Source organism: Amblyomma americanum, chromosome 7 (assembly GCF_052857255.1).
Source record: "Amblyomma americanum isolate KBUSLIRL-KWMA chromosome 7, ASM5285725v1, whole genome shotgun sequence".
In the NCBI taxonomy this organism is placed as follows: Eukaryota; Metazoa; Arthropoda; class Arachnida; order Ixodida; family Ixodidae; genus Amblyomma; species Amblyomma americanum.
In genome coordinates this window covers 2,979,642-3,001,920 of record NC_135503.1, presented here as the reverse complement: position 1 = coordinate 3,001,920, position 22,279 = coordinate 2,979,642, and the positions used below count along the sequence as shown (strand labels likewise).

At 46.8% G+C, this 22,279-nt stretch overlaps 1 protein-coding gene and 1 long non-coding RNA gene across 10 annotated transcripts in view; one reads left to right on the top strand and one right to left on the bottom strand.

Moving 5' to 3' along the window:
- LOC144098283 (uncharacterized) overlaps positions 1–22,279 on the top strand; it is an 854,931-nt gene that overhangs the window by 619,055 nt on the left and 213,597 nt on the right. The gene's annotated exons all lie outside the window — the stretch shown is intronic.
- Positions 7,959–22,279, bottom strand: part of LOC144098279 (uncharacterized) — a 152,313-nt gene continuing 137,992 nt past the window's right edge. For both annotated transcript variants that reach the window (XM_077630790.1, XM_077630791.1), the window contains 2 exons: positions 16,360–17,383; positions 7,959–13,063 (listed from right to left, as the gene is read on the bottom strand). In XM_077630790.1, the coding sequence (XP_077486916.1) occupies positions 12,294–13,063; positions 16,360–17,383 (1,794 nt within the window). In that variant the 3' untranslated portion in view covers positions 7,959–12,293. The remainder of the gene's footprint in view (positions 13,064–16,359; positions 17,384–22,279) is intronic.

The following is a 22,279-nucleotide window of genomic DNA, read 5'->3' as shown; positions in this document are numbered from 1 at the left end:
AAAAGGGTCCGGTAGGGATGCATGTGGATATTATACCTGCGGGTGTCGCAGTACCGCCACCGACGACGGAGATGTGTGGGTTCGTCCAAGGCGACAATGCAGACGATGTGACAAGGTGTTGGGACAATATTGTCAGCTTGGAGCCACTGTCTGGGAAGGCGTCAACCTTTCCGACACCTGAGACGTCAGCTTCTGTCACGGCGCACTGCACAAGTGGTCCCTCGAGGCAAGACATGGCAGAAGTATGGGCTTTGGTGTTTCCCGGAAGCTGTTGGCGTGGAGCTCCGGGCGCAGTGCACTTGGCAGACAGGTGTCCCCTGGTTGGCGGTAGTTGAAGCATACAGCCTTACTAAGGTCGGCTCCAGGCGCGCCGTGCTTAGAGGAGATCGTATTATACCAAGCATCTCGCTGGTCTGGCAGAAGGGCTGGAATTCGTTGTGGTCGATCTGTTCTGTTTGACGATATCTGGGGATTTGTACGCTCTGGGTTGCATAGTCGGGCTCTCTCTCTCTGGGCACCGGCAACGTGGCACTTGAACTCTCTGCTCGCGTGGGTCAAATTGATGAATGACTTATTGTTTGCTCCACTTTAGGGACAATTTCCATGTATGCGGCGACTGTTGTTGGGCATTGGGATGCAATGGTGATGGCCAGATTAGCGTCAGCAATGCCTTGCAGGGCGTACTCTATGCGCTGAAGGTCGGCGAGGGCGACTGGGCAACCGGAAATGAGCTTGAACTTAGCAGAAGTACTTGCTATTGGGCTAGTTGGTTCATCATAAAGTTGAATGCCGCGAAGGAACGAACACAGGAAGACACAGGCGCTCTTTCTGTCTCTGTGTATTTCTGTGTTCGCTCCCCCGCGCCATTCAACTTTACGATGAACTTAGCAGTGAGTAGTTCACGAGGCTTTCTCCATGCGTTTGCACGCGACAGGTAGCTGACTGTTGCTACTGCAACAAGGTGAGATCAAGTAGCAGATCAACAAGCAGGTCAAATAGTTCACGCAGAGTGTGCGAGTTGCTCCACCGGTCAGAAAGGCATCGCGCAGGTCAGTGTAGCAAGGCGAATAGGGGAGCTGATTCATGCGAAGCGGGCGGAAGGTTTCATCAGGTTGGAAAGCGGGAACATTGCGGTTACAAGAAATAAATCCGGCACACTCAGAGAAACGAGCTAGGCAGACAGTTCGGCGGATTACTTCACCAGGCGGGCAGCTGTCGATGTTCCGAGCATGGTGCAAGATCGACTGTCGACTACGGCAAATGTGAAGTGTACAGGATGTGAGGCAAAGTGGCGGAACCGAGGTGCGGTAAACAGTAATTTCTAATTAGGCATCTTACATTTGTCCGGCGAGGCCGAGAACACTCACGAAAAGACTCTTGCTAAAACCAAGGAGTCACATTGTTTCAAGGCTTGCACACGCGAGCCATCTACTGATGAAATGTGGGCAGGCTCAGGCAAAAAGCGAACGATTTTCGCTTGAGGGAGCCCGAGCCCCCCTGCAGGGACCACAGTAAGGGCAAAAGGAAAAACAAATCCATACACACTACGTACCAGAATATGATACAAGAAATTCAGAACCATCGATATAAACTCTTCTTACGTGCTCATTAATACGCAAGTCATAGGCCTTAACAGAGGTGCAAATGTCATACGTGTCACATTTTAACAGAAAGGCAATACATCGGTTTAAAAAAAATTTTCCCTCAGAGTTTGTGAACTAGATGCTTCAAGAGGAAAACGCTCAAAAATGAGTTTATTTAATAACCTAGAAACTACATGACGCATCATCTGTCGACCATGTTCATCACGGCAAAAGGGAATGTTCAAATGTTCGTGTTTTCGAAATGAGTACGGCACTTAGTTTGGTTTGAGAGATGACAATTCTATCAAGAAGTGGTCACAGTGAGAAACTGATTTTTTTTATATATCTTATGGCTAAGAAAATTCGTATAGGTTAAGAACCGGTATAATTTTGAATCGCTTAAACAGTTCGTCGGTACGTGCGAGGTACTCAACATTTGCTGTGTAACGTACTGCTTTCTTTTGCAGCATGTATACCTTGTGCAGGTTAGCTTGAGTAGCAGTGCCCCTGATAAGGAAACAGTATTTTGCATACGACATGAATAATGTGTTTATATTATTGATTTGACCGATACGGGTAGATAGGAGCGAAATTTCGCGAGCATTCCGACGCATTTTGATAAATTGGTTAAAGTGGAGATAATGTGCACGAGGGTCCCAGCTCATGTTCCTGTTAAGGAAAACTCCTAGTGTTTTTACTGTGTTTACCACCTCTATAATAAAGTTGTCTATTTTTGTCTAAGGTCTGATGTAACAACGCTCTGCCGGTAATGAAAAAGAACGGCTTTTGTTTTCCTACTATATACTATCAAGCAATTTGCTGCGCTCCATGATTTCAACGTTTGTAGTATACACTGTTTAAGTTTGAAATGAGCAATGGAACGTCATTGCTCCTAAACAAGAGACTCGTATCGTCTGCATACAGAAGATATTCTGGAAGGTTGCTGATATGTTATGCCGTCGGTGTAGCAATGCGAGCAAGGGACTGCATGGTTGCCGATAAGATACATGGCGCAACTGATTGGTAGAGGTCAAGGTATGCATTTCTCACACGTGTGGCGTGAGTTCTCACATTCATTGACAGTGAAAATAAACTCGCATTTGCTCCTATTTATGTATTACCACGCCAGTAAAGACTCGTTTTTTATGCACTCGCGAGACCCTGTTTAAATAATATATAAGTTACGTTTTAAAGCCTCAACGCACTCTTTCTTTTTAGAGCACAACTCGTAACCGCCCGTTCGTTGGTTGAGCCGCGTCGGTGCCGTCGGTGCAACCGAGCCAAACCATAAGCACATAAATAAAACTAAACACTGCCGTGACAGGGATTCGAGCAGATCAGCTTCGCTGGCCACTGCGCGAGAGCTGTCGCCGCAGCCGATCACGCCTCGTATGAGACACTCTCGCGCTGCGCATTGCACATCGCCGTTGTCGCCAGACATGCCGACGACCCAGCAAAACAAAACAGTGAGCCTACAGAGGCTGAGACACCGACAGAGCGGTGCTCAAATTTCGCTTTGCGTAGAAGCGTAAACGTCATCTTAGTTTTTTTTTTTTTTTGTTCTGCAACGGCCATGTATGTTAGAAAAATAAACGATTCTAAAGGAGTGGGAGGTGCAAAGGGGGAAGCACCACGCCTTGTGACCGGCCAGCATGAAGTACGTCACGCACGACGTCGTCGGCGCAACACGCCATGGCAGCACACAGGGCACGCTTTGCGGTCAGCGACGCCAGGTGCACTCTGACAGAGGAAGCAAATAAACGAATGAACAATATGTTCGCCACACTGGATCTCGGTGCATGCAACTGTTTTTGGTTTGCCTGACTGATTCTCGTAATTAGTTCTATATACGCTGCGACAAAGTGCGCCGCCAAACTGTTCTCGACGCCGTGCGGCATGTTCAGGCCGCGCTTTTAATCCGGCCATATGTATGCGGCTGCAGGCGCCCGGCGAATTTATGGGCCGCTCGTTGCAGCCTTCTCGCAGTTATTTAATTATGCCTAATTACAGGTCTTGCAAGAGTCGTGTATGGCGCTCTTTGCCCTTAAGATATGCCCATAAAAACCTAGCATCGTCATCAGGTCTCGAAACAGTGCACTGCTTGTCCACGAGCACGTTCCCAGGCGGATGACTGCCATAACTACGGCGCCCATCTTCGGAGTCGTTCATCATTTCCGTTCGCTGCCGCCCATCAACGTGTGATGCGCACGAGAAGTAAATGAAACCAACAAAAAAGTATAAAACAGAGCCTCGATCGTATTGCGCATTTTCGTGTTCCCAGAGCGAGTTGAGGCCCGCCGCGGTGGCTCAGTGGTTAGTGCGCTCGGCTACTGAGCCGGAGTTCACGGCGAAACGGAAACAGGCGCCCGTGAGCTGTGCGATGTCAGCGCACGTTAAAGATCCCCAGCTGGCTGAAATTATTTCGGAGCCCTCCACTACGGCCACCCCTTTCTTCTCTCTCTCCCTCCTTTATCCCTTCGCTTACGCCGCGGTTGAGGTGTCCGCCGATATGCGAGACAGATACTGCGCCATTTAGGTCAAATGCTTAGGGGAATCCCCCAAGGTGGAGTAGATTTTGAGAAAGCTGTATAGCTTTCGTCTGTAGCCGTATGACTGCGCTAGGGTGGATGCCAGTGAGTAATTACTCCCTTGTTATTTACTTTCCTCAAAAAACAATATATTCGATTTGTGAATACTTACGGAGCGTAAATTTCGTCGGGAGTTGTGTGGAAATGACGTCGGGCCTCGTCTGCGACTTGGTCACTAAAGGGGAATACGAAGCCAGGCTAGACTGACAAGTTAGGGCCACCAGAGAGCAGACAAAGTGAACGGAAAAGAGGGGCTCGTTACGACATACATGACGGAAGCCAACAGTCACTGAAACGAAGGAGCTTAGGGGACGTTTATTTTTAATTTGTGGTCTTCAATTGGAGACTAATAAAGTGATTATTAGGTTGTCCCTGCTAGCTTTAGCCAGGGTTTAAAAAATTGGAGGAGACACTTCAGCTCCGCCTTAAGCGTATGACGCGATAGTGACTCAATAGGTCTGTATATGCAGAAGGTCATCCTCTACTTAACATTCATAGATCTCTGGGAGTCCTCACACCCCTCCTAGCGCGGTGGTGCTGCGGTTAAGCGATGCGCCACTGCTCTGCGATGGCAGGTGCTCCAAGCGATGTGCGGTCCATGGGTTGCTCTTCCGGTGGGCAGGTTGCGACGACGCCGCAAGGCCACGTGGTCTAGGTGGCCCACCTGCCTCCTAGGCTGCTCTCTGGGGACCACCAGCCAGAGCCATGCCCGTGATTTTTCGCTCACAACGTCGACACCGGAATTTCTGCGTAACGGGCCTTTAACGCTATCGCGTATATATATAAATATACCGCGGCACTCTAAGACGACGCGAACAAATGCATGTTGCTGGTTTGAAGCAAGTCACACAATTTTTTATTCTGCATGATTGCGCAATTAGTCGAGATTGATTAACCAAATTTACGCCAGCGCAAGCCCTAATCGCTTGCGCTGGCGTAAACCGCACAGGCAGCGCATGCGCCGCAGCCCTGTCGCCTTTTCAGCGGCAGTACGCCCGACCAAATGAGCTGTTCGTTTGTAGGCGGAACGTTTAATAATAATAATAATAATTGGTTTTTGGGGAAAGGAAATGGCGCAGTATCTGTCTCATATATCTTTGGACACCTGAACCGCGCCGTAAGGGAAGGGATAAAGGAGGGAGTGAAAGAAGAAAGGAAGAATAGGTGCCGTAGTGGAGGGCTCCGGAATAATTTCGACCACCTGGGGATCTTTAACGTGCACTGACATCGCACAGCAGACGGGCGCCTTAGCGTTTTTCCTCCATAAAAACGCAGTTTCCTCCATAAAAACGCAGCCGCCGCGGTCGGGCTCGAACCCGGGAACTCCGGATCAGTAGTCGAGCGCCCTAACCACTGAGCCACCGCGGCGGGGCACGGAACGTTTGAGAACACTGAAATCGCGACGCGCAGGCGCCCATGTCACGTGGTACTCATTTTTGTATTTCGCGGGCATCTGCAGTGAGCTGAAAGAACTAATACGTAATAGATGGAAAGTTAGAAACTGTTGTATAGAACGTTTTACGGACCGTTCTACAAGTTTGTCATTGAAACTTTTCGCCTAACTTCGTTCCTTGCGAAGTTGGTTAATTAATGTTGACTAATTATGCATTTAAGCAGAATGAAAAAAAAAGACAGTGTGACTTGCTCCATGCAATAGCCAGCGACATGCTTCTGGTCGCGCCGTCGTAGAGTGCCTCGCCATATTTAAAAATCCTGGCTCAAGTCAGCTGGGATGGCCTGTATATATATGCCAGGTATTTAAGGGAAGTGATCACTAATTTTTAAATATAGTGTTTTGAGCTAAAGATGAGCTTTTGGCGACATAGTAATACCAGCGCTGGCGGACGTCAATAACAGGCGAATCATGTTATCTAGTAAAGTGATTAACTTCTAGCAGTTAACTGCATAACTATTAACGATAGGCACCTCATAGCAATTAGGGATTTTTTAGCCGGCCGTTAGTAATAGCCATTTCAGTTTTTAGAATGTCTAAAGTGCAATTACCCTCGGCGCTTTGACTCGACAAAACTTGGCTGCTTCCTCTAGTTATGTGCACTGGAGGGGTTGCTTTGCCTGCATGTTTTTCGAAAGCACATGTATTTTGGTAGGATAAAGCCAAATTTTGTAGCGCCTATGTGACAAGGGTAATCGCCTATAAGATGTGGGAGCTTATACCTAGGCCAAATAGTACTGGTAAACAGAGCTGGGTTTGTTGTAAATGTAGGGCTGGCTAATCCTTGGATAGGCTCTAAAGGCAAAGGCGCAGAGCACGTCTCCCCAAAAGAATCAAAGGTTGAAGCATTGCATGCTGCTTGCATGCTTGATTAACATTTACATACACACCCTGAGGCCAGTGGGGTAGCCAGAAATTTTGTTTTGGGAGGGGGGGGGGGGGGTGCTCATGTTGCAGCGTGGCCTCCTCATAGAATCTGTGGAAGGATCAAACACAACAATACTACAATAACTGCATTGCGATTGCCATTGAAAATGCCGTTGTGTATTAGATAACGCTACACACTGTCTAGACAAGTGAAATATGTATATTTTTAAATAAAAGAATGTATTCATATGTCCTACAAATAGTGGCAGACATGATTACCAAACATAAAACTGAGCAGGGGACAAGACATAGCAGAGAAGCAAACAGGACGAGCTTTTCCTGTTTGCTTCTCTTGTGTGTCTTGTCCCCTGCTCAGTTTTATGTCTTGTAATCATGTCATACCAACTATCCCGTTATCGTTCACTCGTTGCAGACATAACTGATACAAACACTTCCACGTTCTTGCGTATTTATTAAGTAAAGAAAATATCACACGAAGTCTAGAACTATATCGGTCCGGAACCATCAAAGCAGTGCATGCCGCTGATATCAAAAATGTAAAGGCCATGAAATTAGCAAGTAGAGGACAAATATTTTAATGAATGTTTGTCGTTCAAGAACCTTTACAATTTTGTACATATGCAACGGCCAGGGAAAAATCTCAGTGACACTCCTTCGTTCCAGTGTACTGCGCAACAGCAGCTGTCACCGGTCCTGTATTGTGAGTAATTGCATCGAAATTTTAGTCGCAACAGCAAGCCATCGATAGGCCCTTGAAAGCTTGTGCTAGAATGGCGTTACATGACTCCAGGTGCAAGGGCGTTGCCACAAAATCTAACCCGAGTTAGCAATGTTCGCGCCAAAATGTCTTTTCTAGTCTGAAAAAGACACTGTAGGTGACAAAATCCAAAATGTCTTCCGGCGCCGGTGGTTGTTTTGGTCAGCGGTGCGTAACAGTTCGAAAAAATTTCAGGGGTGGGGTCTGAAGCCCCATAAGCTCCCCATTTACAATCATATAGTGCTTTGTGTTACTACCTGCATCGGCTGTCACATGTGCCAGTTTTATGTTCGGGACTTGACAACCGGATTGCTCATTTTATCATTAGCTGTGACCTCCTTCTGTCAGTTGAACACTTCCAATGCTGCATGTTTTCAAAGTGCGTGATGAACATTTACATACACACCCTGGTGCATCCTGCGAGTGCAGTAGTAATTCGCAATCATATAGCGCTTTGTGTCATTACCGGCATCGGTGGTCACACGCAGCAGTTTCATCTTTGAGACTTAATCCGAGTGCTTATTTCATCACTAGCTGTCACTAAATTGCTGACTGTACCAAGTGATCCACCTGGGCCAATAAGCACTCTTCTTTGCCACGCAAAAATGCAGCTGCCAGATGCCTCTAAGGGAGAGCAGCCATCATTTCACTGTTGTGATCGTTACAGAACCACAAGAGACGTAAAAATAAAAACAGACATTTATTCAGCTTACTGAAATATACACGTTCTACTCTCTTCCTGACATATCACGTCAATATGCAAGAATACACCATGCAGAAAATTTTGAGTCCAATACTTCTATTTACACATTTCTCTCAGGCAATCTTGCCTGAAAAAAAAAGCAAACATGAGTATATAGTGTCTGAAAACTTACAATGCTCGCTGGCAATCGTTAGTGTACAACAATATTCTTTAAGATATGTTCTTAAGATATTTCAGGGCCGAACAAAGAACCTTTTTTTTTTACAGTGACCAAGCAAGAACATGTGACACAGTATTCTGCCCATTGTTTACGCTTCAATCAGCAATTCTGCAGCGTGATTTCTCGCAAACGCACTTTTACAAATCAGGCTCTCAAACGACGTTCGCCTTAAAAATCAACAGGAGCAGTAATGGCTGCGCAAAAACATTGCATCAACATAATGAAGTATGCCAATTCAAATCATTTGGTTTAAGCAGAGGCACTAAAGCGATAACACATGCTAAGACTTGACTGCCTGTGGACTGCTTAAAAAGAAAAAAAATAGTTAAAATCCTGCTAAACGTGGTACTATGTCAAGGAAGTACATTTTAACTTGGGTTCTAGAAGAGAGCATAAATCACAGACTAATTTTTTCCGTTCATTTTTGCATTGTTGCGATGTTTTGATAAATACGACGACAAAAAGAAAAGATGACGCTGTGTTGTCCTTGTCAACACAGAGCAATAGTGCAAAAATGAATGAAAACCCAGCTAATGTAATTTGTTGCCTTATTAAGATGAATGCCTTCCCAAAATATGATATCCCATGCTGCGTGCACGAGTCTTGTTGCCATCATTATTTTGGCTGTGGAACTTGAAGCGGTTAGGAAGGCAGGCAACACTTGACACAGAATCTACTCCTACTGACACTCAAGCACAGTTACATCACGATCAAATTCAACAGTGGTAAGCATTGTATTTGATTCTTCTCGTAGCTTTCAATGGCAACGATACTCAAAGTGATATGTGTAATCGTACTCCATTCGTATTATGAGTTATGCGTCAAAGAGTAAACAGGCCATACCAATCCCGCGGGGGATTTTCAGGGGCGCTGGCGATATGCAAAGTGTTGGGCTAGTTTCAGATATTGGCTCTCGATACGGTGGTATGTCGATGATGGAGCATGTAAACAGTATGCAAAGCAAGAAATATATACTTCAATCGGCCAGCCATACTTTAGCCAAGAGAAGATCTACCTTTTCTCTTTTCTGTTTCCCTCGACTTGAGAACGTGTTCATAGCAAATAGTGTTCATGCTTTGTAGTTGTGACTTCAAATGCTGTAAAAGACGAACGCCTGAAATGTGGGATAAACAGCCTCTTGACACCTTGTCATGAAGAAAGGTTGCTCACTTCTTGATGTGCCAACACTGAAACATTCGCTTCGCTTTAGTGGCAAGCTTCCATACCAAGTTTTTTTCAGCTCTAGCAGCCCTGTCTTGTAAGATGCAGCTGAAAGGAACGAATGGTGCACCTGTAATGGATCGAAATGCATGTTTGTTCACTGCTTGGAGCCTTAAAGATAGCTTGCGGAAAGCTTTCAAGATTATCTTAAAGGTGAGCACCTTTGTATGACACTCCGCAAAGATCAAGCACACACATATGCCGTTCAGTGCCATGGCAAAGTAATAATAATAACATTGGTGGAAGCATTCTGCAGCCTTCCACCTGGTTTGTTTATATAAGTAGCTTTGCAAACATTGCATTGCATAACATAAGAAACTGCATACAAAAAATAAGAAAAGTACTTCAGTATCTCTAGTACTCTACATAATTACGATCATTTTGTTTTTCCAATGAAATGCAGGGTTTTAAGTGCACTGCAGACTAGGAATTGCTCAAGACCAACTTATGCACCGTCAACACCGTCTGCTGTCCACTGTGCCCTAGCATTTAGCATACACCTGCAATGTAAGTTGGCTTATATCTTGAAACAATGTATAGATATAACATTAGTGGTCTGGAGCCAGGCAGATTTGTTTTCTATATTGAGCGACAGTGTTTTGAAATGATTTCCACTCTTGCGTATGCTCCGCAGCAGTTTTTCCAACCACAAACACCTGATTATTGTGTATTCAATTGAGAGAAATTAACATTTGGGCATAGACATTACGGCGATCTTTTTTAGAATATAAAATAAAAATTACGATGGAGCATTCATGCGAGGAGTATTGGTCGTGAGGGCATACTGCTCTCATTGTCGGTCATGTTATCCCCTTTGATTTGCCCCGCATAAGCACGTTGTGAAGAGGCTATGGTTGAGTACCGTTGCAAGTCATATAAGTTACCTGTTATAAATTAAACGGCTTTTATCATACAAAGAACCTTATGACTGGAACTGATAGTCAAATGGCCAGCTCGGTTTCTTTCTTTGACGCTGCTTTGGGTCCTTCAGCTCAGTAATGCAATTAGCAACATCAAAATGTTCATCTAACAAAGAGGTTCCCTGACTACGCCTATATAGGTTCTTGCTTCAGTGTAAAAGCCTCAGACAAGTCTCAAAGAGATCAATATGGCAGTGACACATATCTGAGCTCTAAACGGGCACACCTGAAACTTCCCTGTAGCTCGCGTGTACAGCTTATGATGGCTCTGAAAGAGTAAAACTTGTGAAAAAAACATCATTATCTACTGGCACCATTTCTACTCAATACCACATACAACCCAGTTGCATGAACATGTTTAAAGTGACGCGCTAGCTAGTCGTATGCACCAGAAAGCTGTTTCAAGCCGAACTTATATAGCAGCACCAAGGCCAGGATGTTCAGCCTCACACTGCATGTATATCTTTACGCTCACTCATGTCTCAGCTGTATAATCGTTAACACAGAGGTGGAATTTCCGCAAAAGGATCAAGCAGATGTGTCGCACCTTAGGCGCTGTCGTTGAGATCACTAGCAATTTCAGCCGTGTTACGCATTAGTTTACAATGTCAAAGCGAGAGCACTCGTGCGCAAACAGCCGTCTCAGGGGTCCATGTAAAGGCAGCAAATAGGACTACAGGCAGTAGTCATGATTTTTTTTTCTCAGTTATAAGATGGCCTTCCAGGCGCCACAAGTCGATGAGAAAAGGGCAAAAGACACTGCTTCCATCATGATTACAATATTGGGCTAGTCTACAGGGATTTGAGCGAGCTCCTGAGTCGACAGGTGACAGGCATTGCAACACAGCCGCTGCTAAAGGTGCTCACTTTCTTCACATGCGATTTAATTGAAGATATGGAAAAAGTGCTAAAACTGGCAAAATTAACAATATCTGAGCTCTCATTGTGCATACAAAGGTTCACTTTGCTTGATTTTCACCAATGTACTTTAATCGATAGATGCCCAAACAAAATATTTTGCAATCTGGCAGCAACGTTACGAGGTGATTTGCACACACTCGTATTACCTGGTTGAAACGGTCGAAACCGTCGCTCACAAAAATGGGCCGCATGCCATTCATCCTGTTATTGGAACAAGCTACAGTGGAGGCTCTGAACACATTTTGTAAGTTCCCTTGGCCCTTGGCTTGGTTGAACTGTGCCATGAACTTGCAGCAGTAGCGCCTTTGCTTCAAACACGAAGGCCTACTTCTGTCGCTACTTTATTATTAATCTGTCATCAGCAGGATGGGAGATTGTGTCGGCTCTGAAGGCAGGTAATTATTCATCAATTATTTTCCAAAGCATACAATTGATTTGTGAAGTAACAATATTAAGTGATTTGCTGCCCATTCAGATGTCTTTAGTGATGCAACATTCATAACTGTACATCCAAGATGGATTTATGCGGAAAGCAGGAATTTGTCTGCATGAGCTTTTCCTGAATGACCAAGACGTAAAGTAGGTAGAAAGAGTGCAACATTTCAACAGAATATGCCACATACGTTGCGAAATTTGGCCACAACAACCAACAGGCACTATATATCATACTACAGCCCAGATGTAAAAGTCATTATGTATTCTGGTTCTCACAGCAACGCGATCAGTAAGGCTTCAAGCATGCTTAAAAACACTGCGCCTCATTTGTCGCACCACTGTTTTAGGCGCTTTGCATTCACGTGCAAGGCAGATAAATTTTGAACACATGGGCTTTAGTATCCCCTGAGAGAAGGCTTAAATATTTTGACGACAAAAAAGTCCGACCTGCCGTCCCACCACTTGGTGACGTAAGGTATCACCGCAACACCTACATTGAACCGCATCCGAACGCACTTGCACGAGTTCGTCTCGCAGAGACTGCTGTGTGACACCCTCGGCCCCGTGGAGCGCGCACAAATAGTTCGTCTTCCTCTGCTCGATCTTACGAGTTGGTCACGGAGCGGAAACCGTACTCGTCCTCCAGCCGCGCTCTGTCCCCGGTCCACTCCTGCTCCAGAGACTTGGATATGTTGCGCCTCTCCTCCTGGTTGCGCACCAGCGAGTACAGGTTGCTCCTCTGCTTGGGCCGGTGTCCCGGTTCGCTGGGCCTCGCCGGCAGCGGAGGCGGTGGCCGCGGCAGGTCCGACACGACGCTTCCGGCAGCGCTGACGAAGTCGTACAGCACCTCCTCGTAGACGTGGTACTCGGAATCCGAGAGGGGCCTCTGCTGGCTCTGGCCTGCTGGCTTGGAGCCGCCGCCGATGTGGGTGTCCCGAAGCGGCTGCTGGGGGGCTGCGGCGACCGCGGGCTGCTTGCAAGGCACGGGAGCAGCCTTGCTGGGCCGAGGCTCGAGCAGCTTTTTGTGCTGCAAGTCCTCGATTATCTCGAGCATGCACTTGGCCACCTCGTTGAAGCGTGATTTGGCTGAGCGCATCAGCGTGGGCTTGGGAGAACTGGGCTTCGCGCTCAGGGCTCCGGTTGCCGGCTGAGGTGCCGAGCACCGCGGCGTAGGCACAGGGGGGAGAGCAGTCTCCGTTGAGACGACCCGGACAGCAGCTTGCTCCGTGGCCGCGGGAGGGTGATGTGCGCCCAACGCCTGCGGCAAGGCCACCGGCTGCTGCAGCTGCTGCCTGCCGTGGCTCTGCGACCGGCGGCTGGGCTCCCCTGTCAACGTTGCGTGGTTGTGGTCTTTGGAGGACTCCTGACACTTGTCTGCGATTAAAAGAAATGCAGCGGAAGTTTTCAGGTGCCTTCGTTTCCTTGCCACTGATATTTTTAAAGTCATATGAAAGCACACATTTCCCGCCCTTCTCAAACAACACGAATAACTCTGCAAAAGAAATGAGTGCGACTTCCGTTTGACCAATGTCGACACCCTTGCGCCAAGTTCTGCCATTCTTGGGTTGATTTTGGGCTTCAAGTGACTAGAAAACTAGAATCCCGTGCCAGTTCTTGGACTAGAGATAATTTGATTCCAGAAAGGGTATTTCGTGTATGTAGACCCGGCATAGCCTTAGATACTTATGCACCACTAAATTCAACACAACGCATTTCCTGCACGTTTGGGGGCGATTGATTTCCTTTTTCTGTTACTATAGTAGGATACAACTTAAAAAAACAGCAGTTGTCAACACTGTGCCACGGTCCGCGGCGTCTTGCATTACTCCGCTAGCCAATCACAACAGTAAACGAAATCAGTTTTTTAATGTTTGACTTTATTAAACAAGCCAGCTATCAAAAGTTTAGAACTTATAATTTTTTTCTTGTGATTTGCTTCTTGTTTAGGTAACAAGAAAAGATTTAACAACGGACTACTTTTTTGTCGTGGAGGAATTCAGTGCAGCGGCCCTGAATGTGGGCGGAGCTTCACTTCAGACTTAAGTTGTATCCGTCTTTTTTTTTTATAGGAAAAGGCCCACAAAGGAGCCAGTCGTATTCCTCGAAATCTCAAAACGACCAGAGCCGTAATCATAAAATTGTCGATGGGTGAGCAGCATTTACTGGGAGAGAATCCACGCGCTTGTCTCGGTTATCCCTGTGTTTGAGACATGGTAGCTTTGGCTGCTCAATGCGCGCCAGGAAACGCATTACATACCAAGCCTGTCTCGACATGAAACGCTGTGACTTTACTAGTGGCACAGGCCATTGGCTGAAGGAACACACATCAGCCAACGTGACGAAAATAAGATGTGAATAGGCGCTAGTAGTTCACATGAGTGGCGGCGACATCGTCGTGGCTTTTCTTTATTTCTCAGTTTCGTAAAGAAAGGGAACCGCTGGGCCGTGGTACAGTGGTGTAAGTGAGCTCACGCCACTTATTTGAGGTGGAGCTTTGGCGACATGTAAAGATTTTGAAAAGTGTGCCGAACATAATGCTAGCTACCATTGGACATCTTATCTTTGTTGTCCCGAATTGTGCTGATCACTTTATGCTGATTGTGCCAAATAAATTACAGATTGTCCCTGCTGTTCAGATTTTCTCCGAAATGTCTCGTTATTTCCCAGAAACTCATCTACCAAGAGGTACTTTTAGGCCGTGGGTAATATATCTGCATGAGAAGAAAGAGAGGAGGTTATTTCGTCACTGCTCAACACTCTTAAAGCGCCCGACCCACACGCGCTGGCCCAGGCTGCAAAGGCAGCGCAAGCCTTCATGCAACGTTTTCCTCATTAGAAGAAACAAATAATTATATTTTTCTGACCACCCGCTTGTCGCACTCGGCGCCATAGCAGAGGATGGCGCGGAGCTTATCGAGGCGAGCAAAAGCCGATTCACAGCATCAGGCCGCGTGTTTACAGCCGACTGATGCAGTTTTACAAATTCACTAGTTTTTCCACCCGTAGAAGCCTTGTTTTTCCTGGATGCTCCCTCCTGTGGCACCACTGGCTTGCGGTGGCCCCTATCATCGCCAGCGCAAAATATGTCCCGGTAGCGCGTTGAATACTTCCTGTTGTTCTGCTTTTTTATGCACGAGGACTTTGTTGTGGAGCTTCTGTTTCTGTGCTTGCTAGTGTGGCGATCGAAGACAACGGATGGATTTGATTTTTGAGTGCAGGAAGACAGCGCCGGAAGGAATGAACATGACAGGACAGAGCTAAAAAATCAATCCCTGTAATGCACCAACTAGTCTGCAAAAACGTTCTCGCAAGGGAACGGATGCTATGGCATCTCTGCAAGTCTACGACAGAAAAAATTGGAAAATGAAGACACTGGAACAAAATAGGGACGCACGTTGAGGTGCGGATGTTGTATGAAGTACCTAAGTCACCCCAGCAAAGGGTGGTACGATCGCGACAAGGTCCAAGAGCAAGTGGGATCACAGCTGCACAATAGGAAGAAGCTAGCGGTTCTAGAAACAGACAGAAGTTCAGGACTTTTTCTGAAAACAACAAAGGCTCGGCGATCACCAGCGTGCATTCGGCGGTGATCTCGCGGCAACACTGGTGACACATTTCTAAGTGGACTACACAGAATTTCGAGAGGACAACTCTGCTGACTTCGCACCTCGGGACAATTCCCAGAGAAAGCATTGAGAGTGTTGGAGCAAATATGGCTGACTTGGCCGTTCACTTACAGATAGAGGAAACAACAACTTATCCCTGCCACCGTTTTGTTGTTAATGTTACATACCTGTGTGTCCCCTGAACGGATCCTTTTGGCGGTCTGCGATTGTGAGTGTCAGCTTCGTGGAGGGAAATAACAGCTGGACGATTCAACGTGAATATAAGACTGCTAGCCACAGATTGTGACCCGAAGGGGTCCAATACGAAAAACTGATTGCCCTATTGCCCTAATAACTGGCCAAGCTTCGTATATGAAAGCCGCATTCCGGAGTCTCAGGTCTATGTTTCCTAACCTTAAGCACGTCCCTTGCATTGCCCATGGTCTGCACTGCGTTGCAGAAGATATTCGCTACATGCAGCGTACGGGAAACGTTTTTGACGAAAGGAAAGGGAGCAGTATAGCTGTCAGACCTCGACAACTTTTACATTTTGCGGACACCTTTTCGCCGACATAGCCTAGTAATGCTTCCGCACTGACACACGCTTTCGCATTCCTTCACGTAATCAGACTGAAGTGCCCTCAGAATTTTTTGTCCCGATTACGTCCCAATTTCAATAAAAAATTTGCGCTGGCAATCCGACGTCTACACACAAAAAAAAGAAGCCAGGGTCTATAGATTCTACCGTTTGTTTTACATTGCAAACACATCCCATCGCGTAAATTAAGAAAGTGCCCTGCCTTCTTTGGTTGTGGATACAGAATCAATGGAAGTTCTAAACTGCCTATTCACGACTGACAAATACGTGAGAACACTGCTAGTAAGGTGAAGACGACCCGTTCATATGAAAGATAGAAATTTGGGCAAGGAAGCTGGCCATTAACGTCTAATTTGACGGAGTAACAGTGCCGACGGTCATCAGAGCACGAGTAATGAAGCCTTGGATGAGTTTAACTGCACGTCATACAGGGCCTCGCTACTGGAAACCACCCTGGAGAAACTTACCTTTCAAGCACTTCACCTTGGCTACACTGTAGCCGGCGTTGGATCGATACTTGTCCTCGACCATGGTGACGTACGTGGACGGCGGGAAGCGGGCGTCGAGGTCGTAGTAGTCAGGCTTGCCACCGCAGAGGAGGCTGTCGATCTCCTCTTCCAGCGTTCCGCCGCTATCGGGGCGCTCGAGACTGGCGCGCAGATTGGCGCACAGCGGGTCCTTGAGGATGGGTTTGGCCCGGGTTCCGGGTGCCTTGCACGATGGCGCCGAGGTCAGCTTCTCGGTGCTGAACCTCACCGTCTTGTCGCCCGCCGAGCCAACTCGGGGGCTCTTGGGGCTCACCGGCGACTCGCAACGGGCGATGGCCGTCAGCAGGGATTGGCGCAGCTGCATCAGGTGGTCGAGGTCAGCGTCCAGCTCTTCCTGAGTCGGCTTGTGGCTCCCCTCTGTAGCAGCAGCCAGTCTCTTCCCGACGGGCTTCGCTTCTGCCTCGTAGTCCGGTATCTCGGGCGTCGGGCAGAGGCTCTTGTAGCCGCTGTCGATGGAGCCTGCGTAAGCGATGGACTCGCCGTCGCTGTGTTGGCGTGCCTGGCGCCGCTGAAGGTACACGCTGGCGAGGTCGTAATAGTCGTCCGACTCGCAGCACGGGTCGTAAGTCATGGAGCCTATGGTGTCCAGCAGCGGATTGCCGGAAGACAGGGCTCGCTGCTGCTGACTGCCGCAGGCCGCGTACGGGCAGCGTTGAGACATGGGCCTCTTCTTCCGTCGGGCGCCGGGCGACGCCGCCGGCGATGACGAGTCGCGTCGCACGTCGGGCGAAGACGAGATGCGAACGGGCTTGGGGGCTCGCGGGGCCGCAACCGAAGGGCCGGCGACAGGTCCCGCCGCGGCAGCGTCGTCGGCGGTGCGCGGCTGGCTGCCGTCGCTGGCCTGGTGGTCAGCCGGCGTCCCTCCCACGACCACGTCCTCGAAGGTGTTGTACATGTGCCACATCTGCCGGGTGAAGTCATCCCCTTGCAGGCTGAGCTCCGCCTGCGCCGTAAAAGAAGACGACAAGGACTGAATCCCCTTATTTACAACCGCTGACCAACAGACGCGGCCGTAACTTTCCTTCCGCAAAGCTGTCCAACGCAAAGAAAACAGGCGCCGGCACGCCAAGAAAATAAATAGACGCGCCGGGAAGGTCGCACTGCAAGCATCGCAGCAACCGGCCAATGCCGCAGCAGAGCGGGCTCTGCACGCGTTCTCGCCAAACCCTGTATATTCGGTGTGACAACGCAAGAAAGACTGCGGCGAAGCTGATTAAGGAGACGCTAAAGGGAGAACCTATTCCTCGAGTACACTACCGACGTTTCTTCTGCGCGGAAAGGTGGCTGCATTGCTGAGAAAATGAAGTCGGGACTCCCTTCCACATTCAAGGAACCAGCGAAAAATGAACTACGGTGACGTAATTTCTATGAAGACTTTGCAATAGAGCTCTCCGACCAATCAGAGGTGTCGCTCCCAATGACCGGAAACGCGAAATCTAGTCTGCCGTCACGGCAGCAGGGTGCAAGTGCAGGCCGCCTCAGGTGCCCTACTGAACCCCCCAAAGGGAAGATGCTCTCCGCCGCGCTCGTGTCACGTTGCAACGCGCGCGAACGGTTGAAATAAGCTCCCCTGGGTGAAGAGTGTACTTGATACCAGTCAAGGCGAACCTCCAAGGACCGCTGTTGTAGGTATACCAACGTACTGTCTTTGCCAAAAGTATCTGTTCAACGGGTTTCGCTTTTTTTACCGTGTAGCAGGACGCCTGTAGCAGCCCTTAAGCTCAAAGTCCTTGATGGGTAAGGAGAGCCCTCGTCCACAGCTTTTCGAGACCTTCAGGTTCGTCGACGTGCCCTAAGGACTCCGCTGCTTGTTATACTTCCGGCAAAGAGGATACTTCCGGTCCAAAAATACGGACGTAAACTGCAAGCACAGCGGTTGCCTTCACCGCTGTTGCGACGAACACCACCTTTTTACGCAGGCTTACTCCAAACACGGAGTTAGAAAGTTACTTTTTTAATCCCCAAGCCGGAGCTGTGATCGCTGTACCGAAATCACCAATGACAAGTCACATTCACCAAGCACAGTGCTGTCTTGATATCACTGCCAAAGACGAGGTAGTCTCGTCCATCGATATAGGTTCCTGTTTTTAACAATCCAGGGCAGGAAGAGTCGCAGGCAGTAATCGTGTTTTCGCATTTGATGCGCATCCAGTGTTGCGACACTGATTTTGAGGAGGCAGCACGTGGCGCTCCCTGAAAACCACCTGTTAGTTACAGCAGCAGTTCGGACAGTGGCGGTGATGAAGACCTCGAAATTGTCGCCGAGAGTAAGTCTGACGTAGTTCTTGAATGCGCGATGAACTCCGGCGGCGACACGCTAGTTTGGGTCAGTGCATAACGAAACCCTGTCCGCGCTCGGACGGAGCAACTTCTAGGGCACCTGCTACTCTGCTGCGGTGTGTCTGCTCAAGCAAATTTCATAGTCTGTGCATAACTGTCGCATGCATTAAACGAAAGCTCCTCCAGAAACAACTTTTCTTTTTTAGGTTCGGTGTCATTCGCAATCAGGAACCCACCAAGAAATACCTTTTCGGAATTGGGCCGACATGAGAAAAGTATGAGCCAATAAAAAACTGAGAAATTCTGTACATTATTTTTAACGCGGCAGCGTCGGTACCCCCCCCCCCCCCTGTCGGAAAAGAACTGTCCGGCGTCGGCGACCATTTGAAGACTCGCAACACGAGCGGCCGGAGAAGCGACCTAGGTGGGAAGATCAACCTGTGTCGCATGAACCCACCGCTGCATAACTGCGACAGGAGTGGTTTGAGGACTCTGGGATCTATGAATGTTAAGTCTAGAATGGCCATTTGCGCATATATGGGCATAACTCATTAATTTATAGCGTCACACCCTTAAGGTGGAGCTGAAGTGTCCCCTTGAAGTTTCTTTTTCTTTTTTTCAAATGACTTGGGGGTAATTTTTATTTATTTATTTATTTATTTATTTATTTATTTATTTATTTATCATCATAACCAAAGCGCCATTGTCTGGTATTACAGTGGGGGGGGGGGGGGGTTACAAAGAAAAGCTATACAAATACCACCACGTGCAGGTGGTTACAAAAAAAAAGATAACATTCAGATAGAAAGAACACGGAATTATTATACATAATTATAAAGAATAAAGAAACTGACAGCATGCAAAAAAATGAATCATTTGGTAGTATGGAGACTACTTCCTCGGGCAGCTTGTTCTATTCCGAAATTGTTTTGGGGAAAAATGACATTTTAAAAAGGTCAGTCCGGCATCTGTATTCTTTAACTTTAAGTGAATGATCTACCCATAAAGACACATAATCACGGTTGACTATGCATTTTTTTCTGTCAATTCTTGAATGAAATATATTATGAAACAATTTTAAACGCAGCACTTTCCTACGTTGTTGAAGTGTGTCCCAACCCAAAGCTTTTTTAGCGCTCGTTACACTGAAATATCGCCCATAGTTATTAAATACAAAACGAACGGCCAAAATCTGAACTCTTTCTAGCTTTTGAATGTCAAGCAAGGATTTCGGGTCCCAGACTGCGCAAGCGTATTCAAGTATGATTCTACCATTTTTTATTATATAATAGTTATTTTGTCCTTAAAGGAAAAAGTTTTGCGTTACGTCGCAGGAAACCCAAAACGTGGCAGGTTTTGGCAGTAATAAAATCCACGTGACAGCGCCAAGACAATGCACTGGTTAAGTATACACCACGATATTTAAATTCCAACACTGAAAGCGGTCTACTATTATTAATGTTATAAGTGAAATTGTGGGGAACCTTCTTTTTAGTGAAAGACATATGAACAGATTTTTCAAAATTAACATGCATTCCCCAATTTTCACACCACTTGGCTACTTTACACAAGTCCTGTTGTAATGCATTGCAGTCACTCTGATTGTTAATGATTCTATACAATACACAATCATCCGCAGAAAGACGCATGCATAAAGAAATACCTGAAAAGATGTCATTCATGTAAATTATGAACAATAAAGGGCCCAAGACGGATCCCTGTGGAACCTCTGATGTTACAGGAACCTCATGCGACTGCTTACCGTTGGCAACAACACACTGACACCTAATGCTAAAATATTCTCTTATCCATCTAATAACGTTTTCATTTATGTTGTACCAAGATAATTTTTGTATTAATAAGGAATGTGTTACAACGTCAAAGGCCTTCCTAAAATCTAGAAATATACAGTCGACAGAATTGCCTTTATCTAATGCACTTGACAGGTCATGAATAAATTCGGTTAGCTGGGTAACACATGCGTAACCACTGCGAAACCCATGCTGATGGGTATTTAATAATGAGTGTATACTAAGATGATCCATAATATTAGTAAAAAACACATGTTCTAAAACTTTACACGTCACACTGGTCAAAAACAACATTCATAGGTCCCGATTTATGTATAGGCACAACATTTGCAAGTTTCCATTCATCAGGCAAAGAGCCGTCCTGTAATGACTTAGTGAAAAGAATTTGAAGGTATCTTGATAAAGAAAGAGCGCAAGAAGAGAGCGGGACCGTGGGTAAGCCGTCTGGTCGAAATCAATGTTCGCCACAGGTTCGGTACTGATAAAGTCCGGGCGAAAATCGGCAGGGCTGCGGTTGACCGCAGCAGAACACACCGAGCTGAAAAACGTCTTAAAGCACTTGGCTTTCTCCAGATTATCATGAACGATAATTCCGTTACGATCGAGTGGTGGGATAGACAATTCACCCTTTGTTTCTTTTGACATACTGCAAAAATTCTTTAGGGCGATCTCGGATACGCGTGTCGAAAGACTGAAAGTAGGCAAATTTAGCCTCTTTGACCGAAGCATTCATATCTTTAGAAATTTTTTTTAACTGATCTATGTTTACTTGTGACGGATTTCTTTTGAAGCGTACTTATAGTTGTTGCCTCTTTTCAACGACTCTGCGCACCGCTTTTGTAAACAACGGCTTGCTTTTGCTGCGACGTTTCATCATGACCCATGACGGCACATGTCGATAAACGTTAAAGTGCAGACTTGAAATTATTTGTCTGGTTTGCTTCGCGCACTATGCTCCATGCCGTATCGCGGACTCCCAAAGTAGTACAGTACTGAATCACAGAAGAACCTTGTGCAACCTGACGAACGCTAGCTGTACAATCCAAATGAGCGAAACCTGGCCGAGTTGGTAGTACAACACGTCAACTATATCCACCTACATGTATGAATGTCCGTTGTTACGACAGATGGGTCATTTTTTTCCTCTCTACTCAAGATTCACCTACACGGCCTCCGTGCATGGCTTGCAAACTCACCTCACATTACCCGAAGCTTTGGTCCGCGCTACACGCCGACAAAAGAAGTCTGCAGGTACCTCAATCAATCAATCAATCAATCAATCAATCAATCAATCAATCAATCAATCAATCAATCAATTAATCAATCAATCATTTATTTTCTCTGAAATGGAGGAGACGACTAAAAGTTCGCAAGCTTGACAGGGGTCCTGTGCGACCTTTTCCAACTTGGCAAAGACAGCAGACAAAGACAGCAAGATACCATTTTTCACGCGAACGGAACGTAGAGACAAAAACGAATGGAAGACACTATGGAAGAAAAGTAAAAAGCAGCGTTATTCATTGCAGCAGAAAAAAAAAACACGCTATGGGAAAAAGAACAACAGTGGGATTTTAAAATGCATGCAATGTCATCTCATACACTTGTTCAGAAAAAAATGTTTGATGAATGCGGCCTGAACTATCGTGTCAGAAGCTCGTTAACAAGGTTTTCCGCGTATACAGTCTCGTGAAAAAAGCAAAAGTACGACGTTCGCATGGCCATGACAAATATACGAAGCTCCGGCTCAC